General features: G+C 45.6%; 1 protein-coding gene across 4 annotated transcripts in view; it reads right to left on the bottom strand.

The window, feature by feature from the left end:
- Positions 1–1,251: 1,251 nt before the first annotated feature.
- Ctnnd2 (catenin delta 2) overlaps positions 1,252–21,466 on the bottom strand; it is an 843,638-nt gene continuing 823,423 nt past the window's right edge. For 2 of the 4 annotated variants that reach the window (NM_001271502.2, NM_001415019.1), the window contains 4 exon segments: positions 1,252–3,191; positions 10,280–10,353; positions 15,670–15,801; positions 19,578–19,704. In NM_001271502.2, the coding sequence (NP_001258431.2) occupies positions 2,931–3,191; positions 10,280–10,353; positions 15,670–15,801; positions 19,578–19,704 (594 nt within the window). In that variant the 3' untranslated portion in view covers positions 1,252–2,930. 4 annotated transcript variants of the gene reach the window in all.

The following is a 21,466-nucleotide window of genomic DNA, read 5'->3' as shown; positions in this document are numbered from 1 at the left end:
AGGCTAAGATTAACCACAACAATGTCAAGAGCTACTCAGCATCTGCTGATGATAGTCTCAAGTGAAAAAGGATGTCTGTTTTTCATACAAATGGTCTGGATTTTATCTCTCAAGTTCATTGCGTATGTTTATTTTCTATTATTTTTCTATTGAATAGAAAAAAATATTGGGGTTCATGTGGATTCCTCTGAACAAAATCATTCTTTTCTCAGTAGAAATCCAGATTATAGAGGCAGCCACTTTGGATGAATGTCTTAACTGGTTGTCATAATGAAAGCAAAATCAAAGAAGGGTCCCGTGCCACCCTGATATTTTATCCAGTGCATGCCTTGTTACAAATCGTGACTCAACTGCTTATCATCTTTTGCCAAGGGAGCTCAGGGGGCTTTGGGCTACATCCCAAATTCAGTTGAAGCCTTTCCACTCACTCACTATCCCCCCATCTACCCACTTTCTCCTTTCTTCTTCCACTGCTGGTCATCTTTCTTTCCCTCCCAGTCTATAAGCTACAAGATTTGTCTTGTGTCTCTGCATATACATATTCAAAAAAGGAAAAAAAGAAAACGGTTGGCTTACATAACTTTGATCACTCTAAATCGTCTTTTGTCCCTCTACCTCTGATGCCAGGGGGTCCTTTGTGAATCATTTAATCACCATCTGGTATAATGCACTCTTAAAGGTCCATAGATAGCAAAGGCCTCCTTGATCTCAAAGAACAGCTTCTGTGAGCCATGTATTCAGATTCAGAATCAGAAAGAAAACAGCAAGTTCCTCCTGAGACCCTCAACACGTGTGCTGAGTTCTCTCTGCTCAGCTAGGAGCGAGGACCTGAAGAGAGTAAGTCAGCCGTCAGGCTACAGTAAGTGACACTACGTTCTCTGCCTTGATAAACATGACCATTTCCTCTCATGACACAGGCAGTGCAAGTGTCCTCGCCCTCCACACTACTTACTTAGCCTTCTGCATGGATGGAATATACACTTCTTTGAGGAAACCCAGAGAGTCCTTAACACACAAGACAATGTGGTATGCAATTTCTAGGACAAGCCGCACGTAAAGGGCCTGCAGCCCTTCTCAGGAAGTTACCTTTTCATTTCCCAGACTCTGCAGGAGTAAAGTATATTTGGATCACGGTTAACTTTGAGAAAAACATTGTTTGCAGACTGAATAAAAAAAAAACCATTGCTTTTAGCTGAATCAAACTATGTAGAGAAAGGGGCGGGGCAAGTTTTAAAGGAAGATGGCAGCCAATTTCTTTCATTATTTATTTTTTTATTTTTTTTCCAAGAACAGTTAACATTTGCCAGGCACCTGTTGGCCTCAGTCACTTGCATCTAAAGAGCAAAGCTAATTTACCCACAGCCCACGCTCTCTGAAATGGTTAGCCTTATTTCTTAGCTCTGTTAACCACTAGTCTAACGTTAGCTTCAGAGTTCAGTTTTAATCATCTAGCCCATAATTGTCTACTGCTCCCTGCCACATAAACAAAAAACAGTTTGAAGGGGAATAAGGGGAGCAGTTTACATCTTCTATGGATACTTCAAGTAATTGGCCCCAAAGGGAAACTACCAAGTTGACCATGGTTTAGCATGTTCTGAGGGCATAAAATATGGAAGGGATTGACCTGTAGAAAGAGTTGGTGTCCTAGAATGTGTGATTGCGTGAAAATCCTACTTTACCTCAGCTGGCCTAAATATCCTGAGCCACTAGATGGTGAGAAGAGCAGAGACATTACAAGAGGGACAGACTGATGCACACTGATGCTGGGAAAACAAAGGCTGGTACACGATGGACAGCGGATGAAACTGCTTCTATCCAAATACAACCCCACACAGGTCAGCTTTGCACACACACTGACACACACACCCACACATGCACGGATACACACACACACACACACACACACACACACACACACACACGAGCAAGAATGCTTATTTTGTAAGATTGGTCCATGGAAACAGACATTCTTAGCAAGGATGGATGACAGATCAATTGTAATTTATTTTCTTTTAACACTGTATCATCATAAAGAAAACTGGTATAAATGAAAAAAATCTATTTCAAATATCTACATCTAAAATTTTAGGCAGTGAAAAAGCATTTTGTTGACGAGGGGTGTGGAATGACGTGTCAGCTCGGGAGAAACTGCTGGATGCCGCGTTTAGTTGCCACAAACAAATCACATATCAGAACGAACAATACTGCTAAATATTCCTTTTTTTCCTGTTTTTTTTTTCCTTTTTTGTTAAAACATACTGGGAGAAAGAAAAGAAAAGAAAACTGGAAACCCATACATCTTTCAAAAGTTTGAGATTGGAGCAATATTTAGAACCATTGATGAGGAAACACAGTGGCATTGGTGTAATATACACAATGCACTCTTCGTCTTTAATCTGTAATGTACATCAAATACTTTACAACAATGCATTAACAAAAGGCAAGAGACGTCTTGCTGTACAGAGGAACCCCAATGCAACTGGAAGCCTAGAGTCACATGGGTGAAGAGAGTAAACAAAGCGTGAGAAGCCGTTCCCCCACAGTGTGTAAACTATTCCGCCTTGTGCTCAGCGATAACCTCCACGCCCACCACCCTGACTGTCTCCTCTCTTCTTCCTTCAGCCGCCCCACTATAAAGCACTTTCAAAACGCTACGGTTCAAACTAGAAAGGTGTTGAATAGGGTCACAATTAGGATTGCGTTTAGCTTCCTATCGATTTCCTGGTTAACGCTCGATTCATTTTAGCTTTCTAAAATAGCTCTGAGTATTTCTTTCTGGTTATCACAGCCTTCCTTTTGGAACAGGCTTTAACAAACTAAATTTGCAGGGAAAGAAAAAAAAAGAGAGAAAAGAAAAGAAAAGAAACAGAATGTCCTGTGGTGTATGCATGCACATGCACTGTCCCCAGAGTGCCTCGTGTCCTGACTCCTCACACCCAGGAGTCGGGCGAGGCCGGGTAGTGGCTCGTTTCATAGTTCAGTTCACTGTAAGGACGGGCAGCGGAGTAGAAGTCGACATAGTTGCCAGTGGACTTGAGGCCCAGGTGCATGGTGTACTCGCTCGCTGGAGGGCGGTGATGAACCTGGTCCTCAAAGAAGGACTCATCATAATTTCGTGTGGAATTCTGGAAGGGCTGGTAGGTCTCGTAGTCTTTCCTGCTTGGTTCCTGGGGGACAGGCTGTGTGGAAACCTGGCAGAGAGAAAGTGTCATGGTGGGTTAGTCATGTCCCAGACCTGCCCTCTGTCCTCAGGCCATGCTATCACTCTACATAGAAAGGGGTGGAGCCTATCTGTGTAATTTGACTTTTTATTTTCAATTTGATTTCTCTGGGGGCCCAGTTCGGTAATTTGATACTGGTATTCAATGTGTTGAACAGCATTTCAACCTCCTGGACCATGTGTTCTTTTGTTCTGGGAATCTTCAAACTCCTCTCTTATAGTTCTTTCCAGGGAACACAAAGTCGCCATGACTGTCACACTGTGGTACTACGGGTGTGGGTGGTCATCTCCCCTGTCTCATGCGGGCTGCAGGGGTCCCCTCCTTTCCTCCCCTTCTTTTCAACTCTTTCTATCTCTGCTGACCACTAGTCTCCTTGCTTCTTCTGTGAAGCAACGTGGGTTTTAGCAGCCGTGTATAAGAACAGATAGATACATTTGGTCTTTATGATGCTCTGGCCAGGGAAGAGGGGGTTGTGGAAGGTTCAATAAGTGGTCCAGCAGCCTAGGGAGATCATTAATGGATAAGGCCCTTGCCATGGACTTGAAGATCCAGAGTCTGACTCCTCAGAGCACACATAAAGGTTGGTAGGTGAGGTGGCTGTCTATAACACCTACACTGGGGAGGCAGCGACAAGGGATCTCTGGGGCAAGCTGGCTGCCCAGGAGTGGCGGTTCTAGGTTTCATACTCATTAAACTCATTGCCCAGTAGATGTCCATGGTGATTTCTGTCTCTTTGAATTTGCCTCCCTTTGGAGCCTCGCCTGAGAGGAACCACACAGTAGTTATACTTCTGTATCTGGCTGCTCTCCCTCAGTAGGTTTTCATCATTTTTCTGCATGCCGAATTTTTCAGATTTATATGAAGAGGAAATGATACTAGTTTAAATGGACATATCACATTTTGTTTTTCCATTTGACTTTTGTGGATAATTGGATGTACCCCTGTCTATTTCCTTTGCTTTTTGGATGTATACCTTGGGTGAGACAGCAACTCTGTGTTCAGCGTTTTGAGCAACCCCCAACTGTCCGCTAAAGCAGCTGTGCCAGCTTATGAGGCAAGCTGAGGAGTAAACTCTATAGAATAAAGGATGCTCATTTTTGTCTTTTCTGTTTTTTGTTATCACACATAGATGCTGCAATATCAAAGAGGGAGGAAACTTACAAGGTCTAATGGCTACCTATCTCCCATTCCTGTGATTATGTAAGGAACTGAGGCTTCCCCGTAGTTGGTTCACTCCCTCATGCCTGCTCAAGTGACCAGGAGCTCAGACACATGCACACTCCACATTCTTTCTACTCTCTGGAAGACCAAACGTTTTCTAAAACTTGGTGCAATTAAAAACTTATTTAATTAAAGAATGTTGCAGGCACAACGGCTTGCATCTGTAATACCACATACAAGAGAAGCTGGGGCAGAAAGCTGCAAAGTTTGAGGCCTTGGGGGTTCAAGGTCAGCCTTGGCAAAGTAGTGAGGCTTTGTCTCAAAGTTAAGGTTTGAAAAGGCCAAGGTGTAGCTCGTAGGAGGAATGCTGGCCTATCATGTGCCAGGCCTTGGGTTGGCTCCTCAGTACTTCAGGGGGAAGCTGTGCAGTAGAAGGCAGCATCTGCAGTGCTTTCTCATGTCCTGGCCCAACTCAATACTCTTTGTACTTGGTCTCTGTGGGTTACTGTCTGAGGTAGGGTCTAGAAACATCCAAGGGTCCCAGGAGCCTTGTTAGAAGTCAGGAATTCATTTCTTCTGCTTGGCCATAAAGAGAGATGAGCAACATTCCGTCCCTCGTGATGTATTAGCTCTCATCCCAACCTACCTCAATCTATTTTTGTTTTCACTGACTCTAGAATTCCTTGTCAGAAACCTGACCCTTCACTGTGAACAGATGTTTTTAAAGTGTGGGATGAGGGGGACCCCATAGCCAGTGTCCAGAGAGATGTGCAAGGTTCTATAGCTTTTAACAGCCGTGATGTCTGGTATGGATTACAAAACACTCTGGGAAAGATACAGTTTGATTACTTTTCAGCAGATTCAGTAACTCCCTATTAATTTTACTAAGGTTCAGCATGGTAGGCTCCTTAAGAAATGGGTTTAGTTAATAGGTACTGATTTGCAATTAGCAGAGTGTGTGTAAATGAACACCTCTCTCTAATGGCCCACATATAATTCTTCTCTCAAGGAAGCGAAACTCCTTCTTTTATATAGAATTGACTTATACTAGCAATCGATCAGTTCTCCACAGAAGTGGTGAACTTCATCACAGCGGCCTCCCAGGATGCCTGCACTTCTAGTTGGTGGTAAATGAGCAAGATTTCCATCTGCCTGTGAAAGCCCGGATGTTCACAGAGCGTTAACCTCTGCTAGCCTGAGATCCGGAGCCTGAGAGGAATTCTGGAAGGAGCATGCAAACCTCCAGGTCTAGTGGGCTACCTGTTTGGCATGCTTGGGAGGACACCCTTCCCATTCCAGAAATAGCTGTGCCCTCTACAAGACTGTGCTGCTGTCCAAGTTTGGAGTTCCAAAAGGCCCAGCCAGAGAGTTTGGAAATGTGTAGAGGGCACTTTCTAGAACTCACAGTCTATATTTCTGTAGGCATCACCTCCAGTATTGAATACATTGTTCGTATTCCTCAAAGGGTCACAGAAGTGTGCATGTATGCCTGCCACATCAAAGTCGATGTGATATCCATTACTTCCATCTGTCGGTTTACTCATCTGTCTGTCCATCCGATTCCTACTTTTTAGGTAAGGGAACAGAAACTCTAGGCAGATTTTCAACCTCTCTAAGGAATCATGGTGAGTGGAACTGTGGAGCTAGGACCTGAGCCGTCCTTGTGTTAGCTCAGTCCCTGGAGAGCCACTGTGGTCAAATCCTAAAGGGCAGACCTCACTGGCTTGACTCTGGGCTCCATGATAAGAAATGATGTCTTCTTTGGGAGACAGAGAGGCTCCTCTGTGCTGGTCTTGGTGGTCAGAGGGTAGAGTGCTAGAGTCAGGGATTTCCTAAGAGGAAAGTCACCACTGAGGATGTCCTAGGGAGAGGCCACCACTCAGGTTTATGACTTTCCTCCAGAGCGGCTTCTGATTTAAGGTTTGTGAACTCTTCCTTTCCTTTCCTTTCCTTTCCTTTCCTTTCCTTTCCTTTCCTTTCCTTTCCTTTCCCTTTCCTCTTCTCTCCTCTCCTCTCCTCTCCTCCCCTCCCCTCCCCTTCCCTTCCCTTCCTTCTCCTCCCCTCTTTTTTTTCCCTTTCCTTTTCTTATTTCCTTGTCCCCTACCTCCCTCTCTTCTCCCCTTCCCCTCATGATGTGGGGATGCTGAGGCAGTGGACCTGTCAGTGATGAGGTCTGTGCCAGGCACTTGAGCTCAGCTTATAGCCCCAATACTTGGGATGGTTAAGTAGGAGTATCACTGTAAGTCCTGAGACAGCCTGGGCTTCCAGAGATGGACTGCCTCTCTATAACAAAACACACAATAACACAAAAGGCACAGGAGCCTAATGGGGAAGAGTGGATCACAAAGGCACCACCTTAGGATGGATGTGCTGATGGTGAGCATTGAGAACGAGCTAACTACCATAAGGAGGGCTTTTGTAAGGCAAGGCCACCGGGCCTGGTTCTTTGTGTAACCATTTCCCCCTTTCTGCTTCTCAGTCACATTGCGGAGTCAGGGCAGTTTTTTTTTTTTTTTAATTCTTTTTTTTCGGAGCTGGGGACCAAACCCAGGGCCTTGTTTTTTTTTAATTCTTTTTTTTCGGAGCTGGGGACTGAACCCAGGGCCTTGTTTTTTTTTAATTCTTTTTTTTCGGAAGTCAGGGCAGTTTTACAGGACAGATGGTGCCCTTTATCTTGTATCTTCCGTTTCCCCAACTAAGAGCTAAATAAACTCATTTCTTTTATGTAGCACCAGAAAGAAAAAGATCAAGAGGACTAGTGAACTGGATTTATTCTGAACACAGGAAAAAGATAGCTGATAATAACAGGATCTCCAGAGCTTTCCATTCAGGGAAAACTGAAGATTCAGAGCATTTATGACATGGGTCAAGTGGTAAGGACTTCCATTTCCTCTATCCCTCGGGTCTCAATGTGGTCACAGCAGCAGCAAGTTGTCCAAGATATAAATTACTGGGCTAAATTCCATATCTAATGAATCAGAAAATCTGATTCGGGGGCTCACAAAGTTATGGTTTCATAGCACTAAGGAATGGGGGTTGGGAAATGTGGGTGTGTATGTGTGGGACTTATGCCAAGATTTCCAAGTCACTGAGACAAGAGATGGGAAATTGAACACAGAGACAAAAGAATCACGCTGAGTCTGCTTTTCTCCAGCTGGAGGGTTGAAGTCAACCCTGTCCCTAGATAATCATTTCCTCATCTCTGGTGACAATTATCCCTGCCTGAGATTGGGACTCGGGATACTAATAAAAAGACTTAAGGTCATGGTTTAAGTATAACTCTGAGTACCTGTCATCAAGACATGAACCCCTTCTGCCAAGAGTTTATGAACAAAAACTTACACCACCAGAGAGGTGCATGCAGTTAGACATATTTGCATTCATAAACATGAGATTGATGAGTAGGAGCTCACTAGGACTTCGGGGAAGTATTACAATAATGTATGTGACCTGTTGCCCCAGGCCTCAAGCCAAGGGCCATCCACTTTCCACTGTTGGTTGTGTCTCCTACATATATAACTTAATCAAAATGTCCACAGAGTTTCTGCAAGTCGCATGAATTGTGCCTCGGAGCCTGGTTCCTTTTCTGTGGAGTCACAGGAAGTGAGTGGCTCAGGACTGTTGCCCTAGCCCACCATGCTAGCCTATAGGTCCTGGGCTGGCATTCGTGCACAGTCCTAGCACTGATGTCCTCTGCCTTGTCCTGAAGACTCAGCCTCCTCAGGTCGGCTGCTGCCTGCCTTCTAACTGTGACTGTTTGGTTTAGAGGGAGGTCAGGTTCTCATTCTATAGCCCTGTCTGGCTTAGAACTCACGATGTAGTGTAGGCTGGCTTTGAACTATGGGCAATGGCATCCTGAGTGCTGGGATCACGGGTCTGATGAACCATACCTGGCCCAGGTCTAGTGTCTGCTCTTTGGTACTTTGCAAACTTCAGTTCTAATTTTCATAAAAGCTCAGAGTATTCTTAAGAATGTGCTTTTGAGAATGTTATGGACTATTCTATAAATGTAGGGAGCAGACTGTCTTTGGAGCTACTGTAGTCACACCATGACACACGAACCATTCCGGGGCTACCCCAGAGTGTGCTTTTATTACTAAGCAGGGCAGGATTGCACAGATAGGACAACTGCTGTGGAATGTGCTGCTTCTGCTGTGAGGGGCTCTCTACCTGCTCGACTTAAGACTAATCCTGGACTCTTGGCTGCAAATCAAGAGATTCCTCTCATCCCTCTTTGAGAGCTGGAGATTCTTCCCTGTAGCTACAGAATTTCATGATAGTTGCTAAATGACAAAGAGTTGATGTCCATAAATAAAGTGGATACCTCTAATACACTCCGTCCCCTTCTTTACGTGTGTTGGAATGTTTCCTGGCAAGGAAGTAGTGAAGGCCACCCTGCTGATCTCCTGTCTATGGCTTAGGAGCCAGTTTATTTATTCACTGGCTTTTTTTGCTGTTAGCACAGCCCAAAACGAGAGGGGGCAGTTAGCTGTTAGCAATATGCCAGGCAGGCACTTGGGCCATTGCATTTGTGGGGTTACAACAATACCAGATGGCTTCCGGAGTGGGTGTGCATAAACTGGAAAACAAAGATTGGAGGCTAACTTCTCTGCTAAGGATCATATTTCCTGCTGGTGGTTGATCACTCATGAAAACAAATTTAAGTTCAAGGACAATTTAGAGTTCTCCTACCTTTCCTTAGGCATGAGACTGTCTTAGAGGAGGGGGATGCTATGCTATGCTGGGTCCTGGCATTATTCCAAAACCACACACACATACCATGCTTTCCTATACCTGGGCATTGCAATTAGGTGCATGGTTTCTGGTTATCCCTCTCTGCATAACTTTTCTGAAGTGTGGCAAGATGCAAGGCACCCACAGAAGCTAGCCTTGGAGAGGATTATTAGTAGAAAACAGTCACAAAGAGCCAATCTTGCTGTGACGCCCACCATAGGAGCAGAGGCGACCTATGACCTTTTATCAAGGAGGCCCAGCCCCTGCCTCTGCTCTTATAGTCCCTACAGAAATGGTCAAAAATGATCCTTCAACAAATGGTTTCCAAATAAAGCAAACAGACTCAGACTGTTTGGTTATTTATAGGGACGTTTCTGTTATTGGTAAATATCATGTATAATGAGAACCCTTCGTGTTAATTACAGGTGACAGGGTAATGAAGCTACTCAATCCCTGCCCAACCAACAGACAATTCTGCTCGAGTTATTGGCATCTTACAGTGGTCCACTTGGGGCTTTAGTTCAGCTCCCTCCCATATTCTATTTCTCATCAGTATCAGGGAATACTGGAGGCTGGATAGCTTTATCAAGGAAAGGAGATTATCTTAGAGTTCTGAACATTCAAGGGAATGATGCCAGGACTGGCTCGCCCTGGTAAGCATGGGTATGGTAGAGGGCATGGGCTGGGTATAGTACATGTATGCATGCATGCAAGAGAGACCACTTGGAGATTGGAATCTTCCTAGGAGAGGAGGGAGGATGTCCTGCTTCTAGAAGAGGTGCTTCCCTCCTGAGAAAGCTAAGTCTGGGCCTCACAGGGACTACTTATAGTCATTTTTCAGAGTCAACATTGTGAACAAACTTCCACTAGACTCCTCTTCTTAAAGGTCCTTCATTTTAAACACTACCACCTTGAAGGTCATAGGTCCCACACATGAACCCCTGGGACATACCACATCCAAATGGTGTCACCTACTAATGATGAAGCCATGGGACTTTCTGAAGCCTGGGGTAGGGTGGGGAGGTGTTTAAAGCCTGCCAATGCCCTATGAGCATCTGTTTGGATGAATGTGAGATAGACTCACTCCTTGAAAACCCAATTTAAAATTCTAGGCCACACAAGTCATTAGGAGCGAGAATACAAACGTGTTGCTTGCACTTCACCTGGTTCTGCTTGATGTCTTCAGCGGGTGCACCGTATGAATTCCTATACAAAGTTGAAACTCCAGTGTTTTGAGCTAAAAGAAAAAGGAAAACAAAATTATTAATAATAAGGGCCAGGTTCTGAGGATGGAATGATGGGTACCAAGGAGGGTTCTTGGCCCAATACAGCTTGGTTTGTCAAAGAGCATCCCAAGTGGAAGGACCTCTTTGTCCCCGAATCCCCTTTTACATATTCAGAAAGAAGAGAAGCCAGTCTAGGATCTCCTCTAGCCTGTCAGCTTATTCTAATAATGTTCGCATTGTGGACAGGGTCAGGGCAGGTGCGGCTAACAGATGGTCATCTTGCAAGTTTTATTGCTTTCTCTCCTGGTAAAAACCAAAGGATAATAAAAGCTTGTCACCTGCGCTGGAGCATGCAGGAGCCCGAATCAGCAGCTCAGCTTTTAGCTGGAGAATGACAGGGAAGTAATTTCTAATTTGAGTGCACACACATGCTTGGTCATCTTTCCGACAGTTCATTCTTGAAGGCCTGAAGGCCATGCAGACAGCACTGTTTCTACATCCTGGGCACTTCTGGTAATGGAGGGAGTGGGAAGCCTCAGAATCCTTTTAGGTACAGAGACAGAAGTCTACACTCCATCTTCTCATATGCCTGGCTTTGAGGTGAGAGGAGGGAAGAGATCCTGCTTCTAGAAAAGGTACCCATTTCATCAATTGGTACCTTGCAAGAACATGCCACAAGCCCAGATGAAGGGTATTTTTCCTCTGACATATACTAAGAGGTCATGGTTTAAGAAAGATCTGGAAAATGATACTTGTCCAGGGCCAATAGGACACAAAAATGTTTGAAAATACCAAATATTCCCTGGCTTCCAAGACCCGAGAATAATGAAATTTACATACTACCCACTCTCTTAGAATCAGTTGCACCTGATCAGGACAGCCTATCAAGGGTTAATGTCATATCACTCAATGCTATCATTATTGCCCAAAGGCATATAGCAATTGAAACCTTGGAAGATATTGCTGAGAAAGTGAGGGTGAGAGCTCATGTCTGGCTGCCTATTTGCCTCCCGTGTGTGTTGCACGCATACGGAAGTATGTACCCCTGCTTATGAATGGTATGTGTAGAGGACAGAGCAGAACATCAGGTGCTGTCTACTCTTGCTCTCCACCTTACTGCCTTGTCACTGCAGTGGCCCCTCAGCATCTTGGCTAGAATGGCTGCCTATGAAGCACTCCAGAGATGGCTGTTTCTGCCTCTCCAATGCCGGAGCTACAGGCACATGCAGCCAGGCCCAGCTCCTTACGTGAGCATCTGAGAATCACACTCAGGCTCCCATGCTTGTGAAACACATTACCATTCACAGAGCAATCTCCCCATTCCCTCTGCCACTCACTCTGCTAGCTCTCTGACTATATATGCATTTCACCTATCTATCTATACCATCTATACCCATATACTATCTATACCCATCTATCCTACAATGGAAACAATCTCTCTCCTGGATCAGTGAATCTTACAGTGATGTGTTCCAACATCCTGTCTGTCCTGTCTTCTCTATTCATCAACCTTCCACAGGTGGGGCCATCCTTCTGTGTTACGGATTGGATTATGTCATTCTCTCTACTTGATACTCCTTGAGTGCTCAAGCTCCACACAATCTGCTTCCACCTCACTTTCTGCCATTTTTCTCACCCACCCTCTCTTGTTATGGAGCCATGGACACCCTGTTTGTCTTTGCTCCGTGGAGTGATTCAAGTTTGTGTGCATTGAGGAAGATCGTACCTGCCAATCCCCCATTATCCCTGATTCTCTGATCTCGTTGCTGTTTGGTTATCGGCTGAGAGGTCTCCCTTTTGCCCATGGCATGCAAAGTTAGCCTTTTCTACCTGGTCTCTGGTCTTCTCTGTCTCATTCTGTCTCTTCTCTGTTCGGTCCCTCATCATACTCAGCTTCACGTGACATTACCTTGTCAGAGAACTTGTTCATTGCTGACCTTGTTTACTGCTGGCCTTTGTATATTAGAGCAGACGCCTCGTAAAATTGGAAAAATATGTCTTTTATCCTCTGATTGTGTCTCTCTGGGATAGTGCCTGGTCTCTGTGGATCTTCACAGGACAAGAGATATAATTACAGAATGGATGAGCTAAGAGATGAACCATGGAAATTTATCTAACTGCCCAGCAAAGACATGCTGATAAAAATGTCCCTGCAAGGTTAAGGCAAAAGGCTCGTCCTTTCCATTTGTAATACTGCATTTTAGGTGGCTGGAACATCTGTACTACTATAACCTTAGCTTCTCTCCATGTTACACTGTTGGTGTTTAAGTAGAGGATGTTTCTGTTGGACGCTCTGCCCTCAGCTTGTTGGCTCTGCCATTGTAGAAGAGACTCTGGTGGAGAGTGAACAACATTCACAGGCATCCAAAGTGGAGGGCCTCAAGGATGCTCTTCATAGAGAAGCACCTTTCATTTTGTGTGTGTGCCATTCCCTACACACTCAATTTCTAACAGAAAGGACTAGATGGCTTTAAAAGGCATACACACGGACATTGACAAAACCAGCAGTCCTCGCCTGATGAAAACGGGAAGTTCTTATAGAAAGACAGATTCTCTGGATAGATTTAAAAGTTAGACTGTGCCATCAAGAGTCAGGTGACACACAAGAGATTCCTCAGCAACCAGAGAACTAACTGCCAGGATCCTGCATGCTCCAGCGCACAGCTGATCCAGGGATTCTGAAGGTCCCTCGCTAACAGAGGGGAGATGGTATTCTCAGAGACATACCAAGCTAGGAAAGGGGTGCAGAAGAGGAAAATAGGATGACTGGGCTGAAAACCCATGTGGACCTGGACTTATAAGATCCAAGCATGGGATGGCAGCATAGGCAAGGAGCTGTGCCCACCATGGGCTTCCCAATGTCACCTTTGAGGGGAGGGGACCGTCGCTTCCCACAACAGACAGCCTCTCTCCGCTGGGAAGTGGCAAGACATCTCTGCCGTTTCAGGACCAAGAAAGATGGAAACACCCGAGGTTTCTTCCACCAAACCCTAACACACCTTGGATTCAATCTTACATGAGAAAAGAAAATACTGGTTTTGATGTGGAGATCCTAAGAAAACTGGTTTTTGTGCATCAGTTCTTGAGTGAACCGCACTTCCCATTGTTGGCCTTTCAGTCCAGTGTGATGCTTTCTGGGCACTCTTGTGGCTGGGCCAGTGACTCAGTTCACACGGCTGATGGAAGGAGGTGACCACTACCTCCAGGTTCATCACACAGACTCCCCCACTTTCGTCCTTGTTAGCACCTTCGTCACACTTCACTTCCATCAGTACTGACATACTCACCTCTGCCCTCGACATCCTGCCATGGAACTGGACCTCTGCCACCCACCAGCCTTGCTAACACCTTTGTCTCCACTGCTCCTTACTGAGGCACCCCACTATTATCATGGTCACAAAGTCACTGGCACAGTCAGAAGTCAGATCCTCTTCTTTCATTACCGCAACAGCCACTAGCACCATCACCACCACCTCTGCTTCTCTCCTTACCAGTGCAACCCTCACCATCCCACCACTTGTTTTTGCCACCACCACCACCACTTCGATTCCACTTCCTGGTCTCTCATTATCCCCCTCACATCACCTCCACTGTCTCTCTGTCACCTCCGCATCTCTGGTTGCTTCCACCACCCTCGCTACTGTCATCGAGAGCAACCGGCTTTTATATCAACACTCGTTGACTTGGAAGGACTTCCTTATATGAACAAGTTTAGGAGAAGAGCTTGGATTTCTTCTAGGTTGTCTACGTGACTGGTGGCATCGTTCTGAACTGAGTTTGAAGCTGTTTGAGCCTCCAAATAGGTTTAAAGAATTCTATACATCTCAATAGCAGAGTCATCAAGATCTTGGCCATTTTCTAGGCAGGAGGGACGTTAGGCGTATGATACATTTGATGTTTCATTTCACTAGGTGTGTGGGCAAACTTATGTGCCACTCGAAGCATTTCAATATGAACATAGTACTCTTAAAAGCCTCTGGGGTGCTTCTGCTGGGCCAGAGAGTTAAGAGCAACACTAAACTTAAATGACGCCAATACAATCCGTCTTACAATTATTTTTGTAACTATGGTATCAATCTGTCATCCAAGAATCCCAGTGCTGTGGCTACTTGGGGCAATAATAATTATAAACTAGACTGGTCAGATGAATGTGTTCTCACTACTAATTCAGGCTAATCAGTATGCATTAGATTTTCTGCTGGCACCCCTGCACTTGGGACTCAACTTTCTTGGTCCATGTCCAGCAATGACTAGAGTAATTTTTATGGGTCAGGGGGAGAGCTATGGTGGTAGAATGAATTCATTGCTCCCACTTAAGGGGCATTTCAGGGTCAAGGGTGACATGTCCCTCTCTCAGGTCTGCACGTGGAGGCAGAATGTAGACCTGGGGGGTACGGATGAGACACATCTGTTTAGCGCACAGTTCCGTATGCAGCTGTGCAGGGTTACCACAGAACACACTGCTCCTGGGGTAAATACATTTGTTATTGCAAAAATTTATCTTATCTGTCCTGGCTTTGGAGACGTTTAATAAATCATCCAATTTGTCTACTCTCCCTCCCTGCAGGTCTGTGCATAAATAACACCAGTGACCCGTGCCCTGTGCTTTTGAGGATACTGGGACGAGCGTGTCTCTGTGACTCTTTATGGCTATGTCCTCTGCACCCCAGCTTTATCAATGATACAAACACCAGATCTTCTCTTAAAGGCTGTTACTCATGGCCTATCTTCAGGAAGGACTCATTTTGATGTCCACAAGGCTTTAAAAAATAGTGTTTAAAGTTCCCTATTAAGGTCATGTGGCTAGGGGAGTCTAGTTTTACTCCCTACAGGAGCCTCCCACGACCTGGTTCCCGTGTCCCATCTCCTACCCACATACTTAGAGAGAAGCAGGGGTGGACGCAGACCCAAAGACAGTTGTAAATGTCCAAGAAAAACTGTACAAAGGAGACAGGGAGTTAAGGCTATATTTACTAAAAGCCAGGGTTAGCAAGGCATTCTGGGAGGGGAACTAGCAGGAAGAAGTGAATCAGCTTTGCCCTCCCTAGAGTTCCAGTGGATGGAACTTGACTGAGATAGGGATGAGGACAAAAGCTCATCCATTCTCTAGAAGCATCCTGGACATTGCTGGGTAAGAGTTGGCATCACGGCAGGAAATGAAATGGTCTCAATAGGAGTCTTGGCGGGGGGGCTTGTCTCCTTCCTCCAGTTCCTGGAACTAACAAAATCTCAAGTGTACTGGCAGTCCTCCAGGCCCCAGGCTGTGGCTTGCTGTTTGAAGGGCTGGCCTCAGTGTTGGCCTTGGCCACGCACGCGACACTGCTCACCTGTCATGGTGTCTTTTCTGGAGGTGTGCTCTCCTTTAGTTCCATGGTAAGTGGCGCTGTTGCCAGCGGACTCATAGTCCGTCTTCCTTTCTTTGAGGCTGATCATTTCCCGAGGTGAAGCTGGGGCACTTGCTACAAAAGCACACGAGAAAGGTTACTTTTCTGCGTCTCATTTCGTGGTAAGCACGGTTGGCTTTCCACGTAAAACAGTTAACTTCACAAAAACACATGGTCCAACATATGGCACAAGGGGGCCCTGGATGGCTTATTTTTTCCTTTACTTTTCTGGGCCATTGTTCTTACCATTTTCCCTCAGTCCATTACAGCTGCTGCTTTATCGTAAGTGGGACAGTTTGACTTGGAGGCAGGCGACTAAGAATCGCCCGCAGGCATCATGTTTCTTGCGAAGAGAAGGCAGAGACCTTTAAGAATGAAACTGGTCTTTCAAGTTCATTCTCCTGTCCCTCCCTCTCCCCCTCGAGCTCTCTTTTAATTAGATATGCTTCAAAGGAGCCGTGATAGTCTGAGCATCCCTAATTTGTAAACCCTGAGCACAAACACTCTGAAGTCTGGAACTTTCTGAGCGCTGACATGACAACCGAGGTGGAAAATTGCACGTATCCTACCTCGTCGTAACACAGGCTGCAATCAGAGCCCTCAAAATAACTTAGACTTTTTGTGTTTAGACTTGGGTTCTCTGCTCAAGATGTCTCCATGATATATGAAATTATACTGAGCTAAGAAAAATATATTTTTAAAATGAGAAATCTGAAACATTTCTGGTCCCAGCTGTTTGAATACAGGACATTAGACCTCATTGACACTGAAAACTCCCCAGTGAAAAGAAATACAATCTGACTTCCACACAGAGCTGCCAAGCAGCTGCCTTATGTAAGACGGGAGCAGCACCTCCCGTGGGAGGGATCTGAGGAGCTGAGCCTGCAGCACCCACCAGGCTCTTCTCCAGGTAGCCTGGGGTATGTGTGAAGAACGCTGGTTTTCCTGGCGGGGCATTTTGGCTTCAGCTCTTGGCGCGACCGTGTCAATAATGTCTCACACACCCCTTACATTTCAGCTACTTGTTGACTGCTGGCCACAATATATATATATATATATATATATATGTTTGTTTTAAAGTAAATAGGCACCATGAACATGGAAACCACAGTTAATGGGGTGGCTTGGTAACAACAGTGAGGCCGTGTAGAGATGTGGGAAGAGGCAGACAATGTCGTGGTGCCATAGGGGTGCTGGCCAGGCCTGTTCCTACTGTAATGGGGACATCAAACACAGTATGAGGACCTTAACCAGGGTGCTTTTTAATCTTCCATTTTCCTCTGACTTCCCAAACTCCAGGGCAGCCTCCGTTATCTTGTTTTACCCATTATCTGATGAGTGTTTAGGGGCTCTCCTCCAAATCCTGAATTTTTTTTTAATTATCCAGGGAAAGGCCTTGAAATCCACTCTTAGCAAGCACACCTGCTGGCGAATAAGATTTTTTTCTCTTAAACTAGTTTTTAGCATACAGCCTTCCTTGCTAGTCTAAGCCGCTTTCCCAGCCACGTGTCAGTTTATCTTGAGAGCGCCATTTGCACCCTGTGCAGGGTTGTCCACCTGCAGCACACAGGGCTTGCTCATATCCCGAGTGTACCTTTCCCACCATGGGAGTCACAGGATTCTGTCAGAGTTAGTGAACTCTGCGTGCAAATCTCTGTGCAGGAGGCAGAGATGTGAACTGCGCTGTGCTTGCTAAACTCGGGGAGTCCCAGCCATGTAGGGGAACGGACGAGCAAATACATCAGAATCAGGGTTGGAAGTTCCCAGAAGTCCCATCCAAATGCTGGGAAAGTAAACGGGTGCTGTATTACTGTACGGAAAGAACCTCGCTAGGTCTCAAACTGACCAAAATGAAACCAAGGCTCACTGCTCAGCTCTTGTAGCACTTGGAAGTTTCCAATTCTGACTTTCTAGCAGAACTAATTCCCCAAATTCATTAAATAGATGCCTGGGCCACACACGATACAGGATGTATCCAAAACAGGCACCCGGCAGAAACCCATGAGCACTGGACATGACAGCCTGCAGTGTTCTCATCTCTCATGGGGACACTTGAAGTCTCAGTGATCTAACTCAGGGTATATTTCCCTGCTACCCAGGGACTCCGGCTGTTCAGGAAGGGACTGGAGGCTGATGCAGGTAAGGAACAGAGGGCTGTTATCTATTTCAGGCTGGAGAAACACTAGGGGTGCTGTGAGAGTATTCTGCACTTTACATGTCTTTAGGATCCTGAGCTTAAAGGAGCATGACTGCAGATCGATCTGGGCTTTGCCCCAGCTTGGCGGTGCTCAGTCTATTCCTGCCAACTCTTGTCTTTCAGCTGCTGGGGTCTCACTTCCATAACCATCTACCCTCTCTCTCTTCTGCTTAACCTTTTCCCTCTGGGAAAGTCCTTCCTCTGTCCTTGTACCTCTGGTCCTGGGTATCCTTGCATAGAACCTGGCCATTTAGGAGTCAGGCTATCAATCAAGAAGGCACAGTATTTTGGAGCCCTTTGACCAAAGCTTTTAAAATGAGAAACTAATACTGCACAGATGGCGGTGTTTATTAAGCTACATGAAGTGTGTAATTATCTCCTGAGACCCCACACATGGTGATACTTTGAGTCTCCAGTAAATCAGGATTAAGCTCCAGGAAAGATCAAATCATGCGGACAAATGTTTATTAGGTGTCTGGATGTGTCTGGCCTAGGAAATACCAAGGCAGAACACTTGTTGAATGGATCCTCATTCTGGCCCTTGCCTGCCTACTCCAGAGATGGCTTTCCCATTTCCCAACACTTTCCCACCTCCTCTGTCACTTGGTCTCCTTGACTCTGATTGGTTGACTGTAGCCTTTAATTAGAGTTAACCAGCCACTCCCCTTCTGGGTCCCAGGTGCTCTTTAAGCCTTCAGAATTGTAGCATGAGAAGCGTCAGTGCCCACCCGTGTGTGTCCAAGTTACAGAGTGTTTGTTCCTGAGTCTATGAGCCACATCAAATGTCCTAAGGACTACCATACCTTGAACTCAATTTTTCATGGAGCTTGGAGAAGGTGACTGACCTCTCTGAAACTTTGTCTCTTTGTTTCTGCTTTTCCTCAACCCTGTGACAGTAAGTCTAGTGTAAAAGACTAAGGGCAGTCATCCTCAGGGGCACCAAAGCCTCTGCTGAGCAGATTTTTCTATCCCACCCTCCAAGATGCTGTTTCAAAGAAGAGGGTTTCCTCAGTGGGGGTTGCGGGGCAGGGGAGGGAAGAGAAGGATGTCACAATAAGGGATACAGGGGACCCGATACAAGTCTTCATTCATTCCCCAGTTTAAAAATAAAATGTCAGACAGGGCAAGATGAGCTTAAGAGCCGATACTCTGAAGAAGAGAACAGGGCACTTATGTTAATAAGTAACATACTTGTTTGCCTTTCATATTTCTACCTAATCTTTGAGATTATTCAAAATGACTGGAAAATCATATAAATTATTTTAGAAATGAAAGAAGTGAGACCGCCATTTAAGTTCTGGGGATTTGGCAGAATGAGAGAAAGATTATGAATTAAAATTGGTTATGTTGCAAATTTATTGATGATTCTTAGGTTGTAATCAGCAAATTGGGTATGAGATAGTTAGAGATACTGATATAACTCATGCGTGTGAACTCTTGCCTGCTTCCTTTACACCCCTTCCTCACTGAGTACATGACACATGCCACAGACAGGGAGCGAGTGCAGCTGAGAATGTCTATCAGTCCGTATGTACTCAACAGAGTTGCCGTCCCAACAGAACACACTTCCCAGTGCACAAACCACACAGCTCTTCTCAGTGTGGTGCCCAGATGAGGGGCTCAGGAGCAAGCCATGGCCTGGGCTGCCTCTTACCTGATCGGTTGTTGGGAGACACACGCACAGGAGAGATGGAAGGTGTGCGGGAGGAGGAGTAGGGCCTTTGTCGATCCCTCTCGATGGTTGAAGATGAGGCTACAAAGTGATATTGTGACCATCCATCCTGCAAAAGACAGTGTGCTCCTATTAAGCAGGGAAGGCACCACAAAGCTTCACCTCCTGACTCTGCGGAGTTCCAAGCATTTGAATTTGCAAAACATTTCTGCAAGTGTCAGAAGAGATTACTGAGCGCCGCACATCACCACGGCTTAGCCCAGAGGAATGGGAATTGTAGACACACCTCTTCTTCCTCCAGACAGCCTGGCTGGGAAGGTGGGCGGTTTTTGTCTGCTTTTCCCCCCAAATATTAAATAAATGGTTTCCGTGCCAACTTGCTTTGCCCATACATGTTGTTGAAGACAGAGGCGCTGCTCAGAATGCAGACTCAAAACGTTGAATTTGCCAACCTGGCTTCAGCTCTCCATTTGCTAGCGAACCTTTCTCCCAGTGCTGACTTTCATCTCAGGAGGGGGCCTGTGAGCAACACAGTCCCAGGGCACTATCCTGCCCTCTTTGTCATTTATCCCCTTTACATAATTTCCAACTCCTCTCTGGGTCACAGAAGCCCAGCCCCCTGCCTCAGGAACTCGGGGGGCTCTGCTAAGACACTGGATGACACATTTCCCAAAGTTGCTGGGAATTCCACTTTAATCAGAGCATCCTCAGTGTTTTCCAGCTCATCTTCCCCAGCCTTCCAATATCTGGTCAGTGTTTGAAGTGCATACATACTATTTAATAATAAGCCCCACACAAATGCATTGCAAGCCATGTTGTAAATCTACAGAGACTAAAGAAGACAATGAAAACAGCTGCGGATGCCCAGCTCTTGTCACAGGCTCTCGTTCCAGTCTTCCTCTTGCAATTCAAATGTATTTGTATCAAAGTACAGACCGGAGGAGTGCTGGCCTGGCAAGACGGAGCAGTGGGCACCTACCCTGCTGCCAATTCCCTTTCAATATTTTTAAGTCTAAATATTATCTTTAAAAAACAGAAAGAATTTCCAATTTTATTTTTTGAAGATAATAGTTCGACTTTAAAAGAATGTGATCCATTTTTGTGAGGAATTATTGCAAATATTAATAGATGACATTTAAGAACAAAACCTATACTTACTTTTAGTCTTTATCTATTTGACTTTGATAACTCCTATTCTTACTCATGTAACACAATGCCAGGCCTAGAAACAGACTTTGTTGAAAGAGGCTGCTAACACGTCCTGGGCAAATGACTGTGTGGCAAGAGTCTCTTCAGGGTTCCAAGAGCTGGACTCCATATCTTAGAAAAGGAAGGTAGTGTGGCCACTCAATGTTAAAAAGGAAACGAGTTAAAGATGTTGCTATTAAAATGCAGCGATCTTCCCCTTGGAGAAGAGCAGGCAGGGAGCACAGAGCTCTAGTGTGGCTGCTCTGAAGAGATGGTGTGGAGGACACTCACACCCTCTGTGTGCCCATGGGAGTGACTCAATACCCAACACAGAGAGGATGGTGACAGGGATAAGGGACCATCACAGGATGATAGAGGACTGGTAGGACTCAGTGAACAACAGTGTTGCTGGCAACAGAGGAAAGGCTAAGGAGAGACAGGGCCGTCCAGCCAAGATGGTAAGTCGGGAGATTTGGGGCTAGGACAGTGAGAGCCTTCTCCCTTGGTTTTGCATGAAATTTCCACGGAAATGAGAGAAATGAGGCCATCTGTTCAAAGCAAGGAACACAGATTAGACAATAGGAGAAGTAGGAGGGGAGGCAAGAAAGGAGAATGTGCACGCGCACATGTGTGTGTGTGTGTGTGTGTGTGTGTGTGTGTGTGTGTAGGAGCTCAGTTCCAGG

Source organism: Rattus norvegicus, chromosome 2, assembly GCF_021556685.1.
Source record: "Rattus norvegicus strain SHRSP/BbbUtx chromosome 2, alternate assembly SHRSP_T2T, whole genome shotgun sequence".
Lineage (NCBI taxonomy): Eukaryota > Metazoa > Chordata > Mammalia > Rodentia > Muridae > Rattus > Rattus norvegicus.
The sequence above is the reverse complement of the archived record's forward strand: the minus strand, read 5'-3'. Positions and strand labels throughout refer to the sequence as shown.